The 11,285-nt window shown below is 34.9% G+C and overlaps 1 protein-coding gene across 1 annotated transcript in view; it reads right to left on the reverse strand.

Annotated features, from left to right (window-relative positions):
• Window positions 1-204: 204 nt before the first annotated feature.
• Window positions 205-11,285, reverse strand: part of LOC127849162 (heat shock 70 kDa protein 12B-like) — a 45,852-nt gene continuing 34,771 nt past the window's right edge. Inside the window, exons 2-8 of the mRNA XM_052381881.1 lie at window positions 10,295-10,438; window positions 7,358-7,528; window positions 6,793-6,921; window positions 6,404-6,628; window positions 5,761-5,923; window positions 4,727-4,947; window positions 205-4,466 (exon numbers count right to left, since the gene is read on the reverse strand). Of these exons, the coding sequence (XP_052237841.1) occupies window positions 3,603-4,466; window positions 4,727-4,947; window positions 5,761-5,923; window positions 6,404-6,628; window positions 6,793-6,921; window positions 7,358-7,528; window positions 10,295-10,438 (1,917 nt within the window). The 3' untranslated portion in view covers window positions 205-3,602. The remainder of the gene's footprint in view (window positions 4,467-4,726; window positions 4,948-5,760; window positions 5,924-6,403; window positions 6,629-6,792; window positions 6,922-7,357; window positions 7,529-10,294; window positions 10,439-11,285) is intronic.

An 11,285-nucleotide genomic window follows, 5' to 3' on the forward strand; every position in this document is an offset into this window, starting at 1 on the left:
TCACGATCAGTAACATCAAATAAAATCACAGCAGAAAACATACACTTTTGTAGCTTAATATGAATATCAATGTTACTTAATGATTCAGTTAAATTTCCATTGATTAAGGCAAAACAGGTATAGAGACAAGATTAATACATCAATAATAATGGGAATTATTTCTGTAATGGATTTACGCATGCATAAAATGAAAGTAAGGAAATGTTCACAAAAAGTTTTATTGTTCAGCAATAATAAAATGTTTGTAGATGGTCTATGTTTGAATGGCCACTTGTCATGTTTATGACAAAGTAAATTATTAATACATGTTTTTGATACATAGCAAATCATGTGTATGAGCCTCGCTCAGGGAAAATCGGGCTAAAAGAATGTGCGTATTGTAATCCCAGATAAGCCTGTGAAGTCCGCACAGGCTTGTCAAGGACGACACTTACCGCCTAAACTAGGTTTTTCGCAAAGAAAAGATTTCCTTCTAACGAAAAATACCATAAAAGCGGTGAGTTTCTTCCCTGATAAGCCTGTGCGCGGACTAAACGGGCTAATCTGGGACTACTTTAAACGCACATTTATTAAGCCATGATTTGCCAGAGAGACGTTGATACTCATATTTAGAAGAGGACACTTAATACACGGCTGTTGTAAGTTTGCGAAAAAATATGAATAACAACGGTACATACAGACCAAAATGTGGTTTTATGTAGTAATACACGGCTGTTGTAAGTTTGCGAAAAAAATAAGAATAACAACGGTACATACAGACCAAAATGTGGTTTTATGTAGTAATACACGGCTGTTGTAAGTTTGCGAAAAAAATATGAATAACAACGGTACATACAGACCAAAATGTGGTTTTATGTAGTAATACACGGCTGTTGTAAGTTTGCGAAAAAATAAGAATAACAACGGTACATACAGACCAAAATGTGGTTTTATGTAGTATTACAGGTACATAAATTCCAATCTCTATTACATACTTACAACACATTTATTATATAAATATATTACATGGTATAACATATGCTAGTATATTACAAAATGATTTACACTATAACATTTGCGATCACAGTAGAGCTTATTACACAACAAATACTATTTCTACAACATTATTTTAATGTCCCATACAAATAAGAATTTATAGAAATAACATAAAATACGTAAAATGCATATAATTAACATGATAACAAAGATTATCGCGCGAAACAATTACTTAAAATGTAGAAGTATGACAGGGTTACCTGAAAACAATGCAAGCATGCATCTTCCGTTGTATGCTTATAATATCGGATTATTAAATCTATATGGCTTGAGTGTATCAACATAACTATACAAATTAGAAATACTCATCATCAGCGCATTCTCACTCGTAGAACTAAACAAATAAGATGTATTAAATCTGAATGTTATCACGCGTCTTATTAAATTTAAAGAAATACAACCATTTACAACGTAGCTTGGTTTAAGGTAAAGAGCAAAGAAAAAAGTCAAGATCCCTTCCTCTGAACGTTACTAGATTATTCGTGCAGGAAGACCTTGCGGGGATAAGAGTGAAGATAAAGAACCAACATAATACAGCATAAGATTTGAAATATATATATAGGATCCGGCACTCGTTGTCATATCATACCATATTTATTAAACGAGTTCAAGAATTTTGTTAGTAAGCGAGCCTTTGGCGAGCTTACCAACGAATTTCCTGGACGAGTTTAATAAAATATGGTATGATATGACAACGAGTGTCAGATATTTTTTCTATCACATGGTTTTAAATGAGCAAATTAAATAAATATGTACGCAAACATAATGATAAATCCCGATAAATCGTTACGTCATATGACGTTGCAACGTCATTTCAGCAAAATAACAAAATGCGATTGGTCAATAAACGAAAAATTAGCCAATGAAAACGCTTAAAAATGTTTTATTACACATGTGTAATAAAAAAAAGTAATGGTTATATTACATGGGAAACAGGGTATGGTATGCGATAAATACGGAATATTACGCTAACCAATTGTTCCAAGAGTTTGTATCACTCGAGTGGCTTGTGTGATGACGTATCACACGAGAGGCGGAGCCTCGAGTGTGATGCGAAATAGCACAAGCCACGAGATATTCCTTTTATTATATACAACAACTAACGAAAACAGTTAACATATATATTTTTTACTTTAACAAAACTGACAAAACAATGACTTAAACGGTACGCCATAGTTTATTTAAGACGCGTATGAATACAGTTTATGTAAATTTACGTGTAAACATTCGAACCGGGAAAACACAGGTTTCCGACACGCTTACCTTAATGCCATCGTTAATCCAATTTTTATAACAATTAAGTTGACAACTTAAATCCGATGTTTATAACAAAAACGTTTAAACGATATGCATTTCCACTTCTATCTCCCATGTCTTTATCGAAACTTAGTTTAAACCACACTATTTTATTGTATTCCTATTGAAATATATATCATTTATGCATGATAAACACACACTCCAAAATACGTTTTTAACACATAGTTTACTGCTAAAAAACACCACGTCCTTCATGTCCTTACAGAGTTTAGATAAAACGAGTGTGTTTTGTCACAGAAATGACGTCACACGATGTACAACGTAATATATTTCGTAATATAAAATATTTCTATTTTCGGTGCGTGTAATGTGACGTCATTAAATGGGTCGAAGTAGTCCGGCTAGTATGGTAATACGGAATTGGAAACAGCGAGTAGCGTAATACGGGATTTTTTATTTCAACGATTGATACAACCTGTATTTTGTTAAAAGCATTAAACAGGTTTATAATAAAAAGCAGTACGCGTATCCCACGACTGCTTTTACAATAATACTACGTTAAATAGATAGATAGATTTATTTCGGCATATGAAGCATATACACAGTTCACAACATAACATAGAATAAAATTATAAGCAATTATTAAAAACTATATCATGTACAAAAAACTATAACATGCTCACCAAACCAAGGATAACACAAAAAAGAGCAAGCCCTTATTTCCATTGTGGTCCTGTCCTTGGTCGTTGTCCCATGAATCACTACTGCAGTAGGCCTATAGCCAAACACTACAGAAATTAATATTCCGAGAACAGTTTCAAACTTAAAAATAAAGAAAAAAAGAATGGTATGTATGTATGTGTTTCTTTTGACCTTGTAGTCAAGAATAACCCATGAAAGTGCAAGCACTTATTTCCAATCGGGTCCTTTGGATTTCGCTGAAGAGACAGCAAGCAGAAGAGACAGTATTGGGATACAAGGGATCCGGTGCGATGCCCTAGCTCTTTGCGAAATACTCAGTGTATAGCACCGATACACGTGAGAATTACCTTGGTTTCATACCAGTACATCTCTAGTTGATGGGAAACACATGAAGCATTTCTGAAATTTCCAGTGCCCGGGCCGGGAATCGAACCACTCGACCACCCTAAATGTATATATAATATATACATTTCCCCCCGAAATAAGTCTTATTTACATTCAAAGTACATGAGATAAAATATAGGATGTACTTATTTTTCCGTCACACCTCTGTGCTTTTAATCGTCAATAATAATACAAAATCTTTCAAAACATTCATTTTGTATAGTTTAAAATTTTAATTTTTTCTTGCATGTTTTCCCGTCATTGCTTGTTGCTTTAACCTCCAACTCCGTGCCTCCGAATCGCATTGCTACTGTTACTGCCTTTCTTGCTATTGGTTTAGCCACAGTTCGTGGAAACTCCACGTCGAACTGACCCACGAACTGACAACCTTCGTCAGTAGTGTGAATCGGATCCGTTTTGTCGGAGGCAAAGACGTAGATAGTCGCCGACGTTTGGTCATCACATTCAGGGAAGTAATCCTTGTCCACGATCCATTCTCCACGTTTAACAGCCTGGCCGCGAGTAACGTGCTTCCGAAAAGAGTTGTTAGCCCAAAGCCTCCCGCCGTCTTCAAATCTGTGTTCCGCGCTGTGTCTTGCCGCATTAAATGCCATGGTACACGACACGCCATACGTGTACGGCATTATTCGGGAAGTTATGATGTCCTCTTGTTGTCCGAAAAGAACTGCACCGAGCAAGAGGGCCAACTCCGTGATCTGAGGACGAACAACCGGTATGTTCTTTCCACCAAGCTCCTGCCTCAATGCCTTCATCACATAGCTTGACATCGCAAAACCTCCAACAGCTATCACCGCTGTAATAGGCAATCCCTTAACTTTGTGGGACACAATAATCTTATTTGTGAAATTCAAAATTTCTTGTACACCTTCATCAAACATTTCATGGATGATTTTTATTGGAATTGATAGGCGCGAACTTGCAAACTTTATATCTTTTTCCCTCATATGATCTTGTTTCATAATATCTGAAAGGGTTTTGTTTGTTTTCCTTTCCCACAAAGTTTTCAGTGAATCAGGAATTCTGAGTCGAAATCGTGGGCTGGAATCCGAGTCACTTGGGTGTTTAACCTTTTAAATAAAACACCGATAAATAGTTGAAACATATGAAGACATATTATATTTTGTCTCATGTTCATAACATGAATTACTCTGAATACATATCAATTAAAATAAACATTTAAATACATCGATGTCGGTTTTGTTTTTATTCGACTGAAATATAACACATTTTACAGTGATGTTATTATTTTCGGACCACTGTTTTGCATAACAAATATTCACTTTTACTACAGATTGACATTAATGAAGCGAAACATTTAAGTCCGTACCTCTCGTTTTTGTGTTTCAAAGTCCATCCTAAGATCGAAGTAATCCATTTCATTCTCTGTAACAAATTTGTCCAATACGTCTTGGCCAATAAGTTCTCTAAGCAAAATGAAGAACTTTTCATTGATCCTCATACCGCCCCATGGTCCGCCACCTGACATCTGCAATTGTTCCATTTGCCCTCTTTCGCCAACGCGAACTGTTGTGATATCAACTGTATCTCCTAGATCATAAATACAACATGAAAGTTTCGGTTATTTTTAAATTAAAAAGGCGTCACTGGAATGGATTGGAGAAAATATAACGCCATTAAACAATGACGTCTCCAAACTTGAAAAAAACTATATAAATGATAGCTTTGTCATAAACATTAATTATACCCCCATCGCTATTTCAGCATTGTTCAACTATACAGTGCCGGGAAAACTGAGTGAAAAGTGTCATGTCCATCTACACTATGCTGATGACCTTTTTGAAGTTTCGATGTAATCGCTTGAGAAATGTGAAAGTAGCACCCTCCACACACCTTGAGAATACTATCAAAATAAATCGAACATCTCAGAACCCAAACGACACAGTTACTCAAAATTACTCAATCTCAAATGCGGTACATAGTAACCGATTGTTTTTATTGTTATTTTTTTTTTCCACTGCAGTTCATCTTTAAATATACTATTTATGGTGGTATGATATGTATATCTAAAAGCATTAACATTTCACCTAGTGATAATTCAAGCTATCTGTAAAGTAATGGCAAATAAACATCAGGCTATAATTTTCTTTTAAATGTGTATTTCTATGTCATGCGTAGGAAAATAAGTACATTTTACTGTAGAACTTATATTACTTTAAATGGGATGTTTTTAACGCAAGGTTTACTAATATTACAATAACATATTGTTTTGTATCTAACACTAAGATCTGTCGGAGCATTATTTTAAAATGCAGCCGATCACACGTTTCTATTAGCGTATCTTCACCCATCAGTAAATGCTGCTTCCCACCATGTTTATTCATTGTTTCACGAATTTCTAACCTCCCATGTCGACCAACATAAGCACGGAGTCCGGGGCCGCGATATACTGCAGTTTGCCTAAATCGCCGTCGATTTCAAGTTGTTGACGTATGAGCTGAATGCAGTATATGACCGCACACTCCGGTTCTAGAGCAATCGTCAGGTTATCTGCTGGAATTCCCGCCTTTAAAGCAAGTACATACGATCTTTGTAATGTTTTTGTCAAAATGCAGAAAATAGCAAATAATTTAAATTAATTTATTGCTGTACAGTAAAACTCATTCATGTAAAGACATTAAGACTAATAAGAAATCACTAAAATTAAGTGCGGATTTAGTCGTACGACATATACAAACAACATTTACGAATAAACGTGTAAGTATTGGCGTAAATTGTGTCGTTTTAAATTTCATCGAAGTAAAACGAAAACTTTGAGAAATGGTTCCATTATCAGATAGTTAATATATTTTATTTTACATTCCTCGTATATATTAATGTATTGATAATAGATCGGGAAAATTAGATGCCGACATTTACCGGTTAATCATATAAACTTAACGCTTCTGAAATCAAAACCAAGCACACATATTTCTAAAACCTTTACCATACCGAACACGTGGTTACAATATAAAGTGTACAATTAATGTACGACAACAGTTCGTACCACATCCGTAGCTGATTTTCGCATCAAACCCTTTGCACGGTCATTCCATATAGCTGGGATTGTGATCACCCATTTAGTATGATCTTCTATGTATGGAACTCCTGCCTCTTTAAGACTCTGTATTGCGTGCTCTTTAATGAACTGAATTGACTTTCCAAAGACCAATGAAGCTGGCAGGTGACGACCGTTAGCGTCTTCCATTGTGGTTTTTGCATCTAAAGAATTCTGTAAAAGTCCACAATCTTTTCGATAAAAAACTTTTTCCATTCATTAAATTCTAAAAACCCTTTGCATCAAAAGTGTGTAAAATATTTATCGGATTAATTCATGTAGCTTGTTCTTTTTATGTTCCCAAAGAAATTTGGTTACGTAATAAATGAACTACTCACGGCATTTGCATAAAGCATCATCTTGAACCCTCGAAAGAAGTACCAGTTTTCCCAGTCGGATTCTTCTTCCTTGATTGTGCTGAACCTCTTGTCAGCTCTGAAACCGAACTCGGCAACCGACTGGTCGGGCTGTTTTGACAACCATTCACATGTTGTTATTTACAAAGTAATGACGTTCATTACAAACTTAACATACAATTCAAAACGCAAGTAGTAAAAGTAAACTATCCAATTTGAAGGCAGGAGGCCACACAACTTGTTTGTACTTACATCACACGGTGTATGACAAAATTATCCCCACAACCTCATTGTACTGAGGGTTTATGTATTATTTTAAGTGTATCTTTAAGAGATTGCAATCACATAAATACTTGAATAAGAACGGTTATAAATAGCAATAGTACTGCACATTTTGCAAAGGTGTTTTTATAATGAAAAAAACATGCAACTCAAGTTACTAAAAATAAACCAATGGAAAATAAAACAAATATAGCTATAAGATGTGCGGCATACTAGTTTAAGAATGCAAACACACATATGGACATTATATCAACTATATTAGTACCTTCAACAGAAGCGCAGTAAGTGTTTTGTAGCAACAGAGTCCACCCTCGGGCCATTTCGTGTTGATATGGATGTCCAGACGGTCTCGCTCAAAGTCCGTCCGAAACTGCCAAGCGTACCCACTCCTGTTCGACCCGAAGTCAATCGCTACCACAAGCCTCGGGCCGGATGACTAAAATATTCAATATTGTATTGGCATTGAACGGAATCACGTAAAACATGGTTTATTTATTTGCTAATTATATATATATATATATATATATATATATATATATATATATATATATATAATATAACACAGACATACAAACAGACATACAATATTCATATTGGAGACTTTTGCGTGGGCGCCTAGCTACGATGAAGAATGAAGCAAACATACTGTGAAATCCCCATCTCCCCCCCCCCCCCCCCCCCCCCCAATCAAAATGGTTCATTCACAGTTATTTACCCCATCCTAACACCGCAACAAATCTCCAAAGTTTGAACAGTTTTATGTACAAAGAAGGGACAGTTACATGAACATTTATTTACAAACATGAAACCATAGTTGTATTGGGGCACGATCCGATTAGGATTCATAAATAACCTAACACTATGTTAGAGACACTGCGGAATACGTTGGATCTAGAAGATACAATATATAAGCTGAAACAGGAGAATTAATAGCGTGTATAAAAGTTTTCTATTGTGAAAACATTACAACTGATTTTTTCCTGCATTTTCAAGTTTGAAACATTTTAGTTTACCTTAAATAAATTATGTGTTATTTGTCGAGAAACGTGAGTACCTAGCTTGTACACACCACATTGATTTTGGGAATTAAGCTTCTAAAGGATATCATAATGGTTCAATTTCTTTCTCCTTATGTACCTGCACTTATTTAATTGGCTGTCATCTATAATTTCTACACTTGAATTACCATCTTTTTTAGTAGATTGCAAAAATGGTAATTGTCACCTAATTGTTCTGAAATTTTTTACAATGATCGTATTAAATACAAAGCTGTCTTTATTTGGACACATGTGCACAAGGTAAAACAGGTACGTTTCAAGATTAGTTCCAAATAGTGTTATCAAAAGCGTTACAAAGAGTTAACAAAATGTATTTAATAAGAATTTATCATCAATACCTGATAACTGGGACAAGAAGTTATAATCGTTCATAAATTAATGATATTCAAATTATATCAAAATTGTATGTATGAATACTCGAACAAAAAACTGCATTATTGAACCCTAAAAAACAAGGAAGGTAATAGGTGACTGTCGTTATTTGGTTTTTTGTAGAATAAAGAAAAACAAGCTGCATGACTTCTGTGTTTGTTTGGTGTATATCCACTTTATCTTAATACTGATAAATTTATTATATAATTATTGATAACTATTTACAGGTAAGTGTGCTTTTTGCAACACATTTTCCAAGCTTTTGCTTAACCAACATCAATAACTTTCAACCATCACCATGGAGTTAAGAAGCATCGATATTCCTAAACCCAATCTTACCAACTCCAACATTTAAAGAAGCATCGAAAGTAAAATCGACTCAATACAAGTATGTCAATTGTGTAAAAAATGATTTGAATAAGTCAACATATCCATGGTAAAAACGACATTCAAGATGTCTCTAACTGGTAAGTCCCTTGCATTAATCTCGAAAACGTCTGATAATCGACTCTGCCCGTACTAAAAACATTTGATGCAACATATCTGATTTCTGAATGTACATTCTCTCCAAAAACAAAATTGAGGAAACATTTGGACCGTGCTCTATGACAAGGGGGGTTTAATGCATTTACGTAAAGTGTCGTCTTAAGTTACATTGTGCAGTCCGCACAGGCTAATAAGGGATGACACTTTCCGCTTTTATTGTATTTTTCGTTTAAAGATAGTCTCTTCCTAGAAAAAAATCAAGTTTAGGCGGTAAGTGTCGACCCTGATTAGCCTGTGCGGACTACACAGGCTAATCTGGGACGACATTTTACGCACATGCATTAAACCCACTATTCACAGAGCGCGGATCATATATTTTTCATGATTGATAAGACTGTTGATAACCCTTGACCGATAACACGTGTTTATGTACAAATGAAAAACACAGGAATTGATACATGCTGTAAAATCTCGTGACTCGTGAAGACTCGGCGATGACCTGTAATTAACCTGACAAACACACTTATATATAAAAAATACATTGTATCCGAATTAGTATGTAAAAAAAAGTGCGACAACTTGTTTTTTTTATACAACCCATTTAACGGCCCCTTGTCGGGGCTCTTGAATTTCGATATGAGAGTCCCCGGGTTCGCTTTTATTTTCCGATCGTGTATTTACCAGTGACTGTAATTTGCATCACTTCCCTAGCGATCATGCAAAGTTTGCAAATGCATGTCGTCTCAGTTATCAATTTATTGCTAGGATACGTAGTTAAGGCATTAATAACGGGCCAATTAACCAGCTAAGTCCAGTTTGTCAATCGCTACGGCGCTTGCATCTAAATGCTTCAATGAGCGTCTGTGTTTTATTGTCCAATTAAGCCTCAAGCATCCATCGTCCAGTGAAGTATAACAACCAAAATTTAGATAAGCACATACTGGAAAATAATGCGGTAAAAGATAGAGTCGAGTTTATGGTATATATAACATCTATGGGTTATGAAAAATGTTTCATTTTAGTGACTATTTATAACGATGTATTTAGGAATTAATCAGGGATTATAAGTATTTATAAGGCGGGAATGGCTTAACTCTAACGAAAATGTATCAAAATCAATCACTGTAAAGCTGTTAGAGCTATAACGCGCCATATAAGGTATTTGACACGTTAAATGTAAAACAAAATCAAAGTAAGGAGGAGTCATCCCTACCTAACCCACCCCTCTCGTTCGCGGGCGTCTAAAACAATCCTGTTGAAAGACGTACATATACAAATATACGTACTATTTCGAGAAGCTCGATCGCAGGTTTACTCGGAGTAGGTGGAGCGGCCTTGACCGCCTGTAGATTTCTGAAAGGGGACGGTTTGGGGGTCGGAGGGGGCCAGTGGTGGACTCGGATTCGGGAAAGAACTCGCCATGGTAGCAGCTGCTCAACACAACACGTCGTCCGCGCGAATATATATATTTTACATCTTATTATTTATTTAATGTATAGAACTCCAGTAACAGATCTGTAATATACAAAAACAACAACATGTTAAATTTGTATTATGATACACAGATTAAATGTTGATATAATTTTGAATGCATCTTAAAAACTATTTATATTTGCATTTAATAAACTCTCGCTTTGAATTCACTTATATACATATATTTATATACAAATAAGATATCTACAAAATAACACGAACGTGTATTGATATATATCCCTTCCGCAAGTTAAACATTTCCCATTACATTAAATGCGTTTGTATTATATTATTGTGGCATTAATCATGTAGATTTACTGTTTATACATACGCAAAAACTATATTCAAATAAATTATAACTCGGAAAATACATGTCCTCCTTCAGCGTTAGGGACCTTTAACAGATTTTAGCATGTATTGAAGTTTGTCATTAAATACTTAATATTGATAAATGTAAACTTTGGATCTAAAAAGCAAGAAGAATAAAATTAAAGAAAGAAAAAAGGTTAACCTTAAATGGGCTCGAACCACCGACCCTGAACAAAATGTCTAACGTGTAGACACTCGGCTATCCGTGCTCGTACAATGAGTGATGTATTTTATACTTTATATAACCAATCTTCTTAGTGTCACACAAATATAAAGACAACAACAGAACTCTCATCAAGATCTCTTTTCAATCGTTTCGCGTTTCAACGCTATATAATTTTTAGGTTTTTAAATCGTCAAAAGATGCAAACTATGGATATTTGAGAGCATGGTATATGTACTTTAGTATTTCTGTTCCTCATAAATATCATTATT

Source organism: Dreissena polymorpha, chromosome 10 (assembly GCF_020536995.1).
Source record: "Dreissena polymorpha isolate Duluth1 chromosome 10, UMN_Dpol_1.0, whole genome shotgun sequence".
Taxonomy (NCBI): Eukaryota; Metazoa; Mollusca; class Bivalvia; order Myida; family Dreissenidae; genus Dreissena; species Dreissena polymorpha.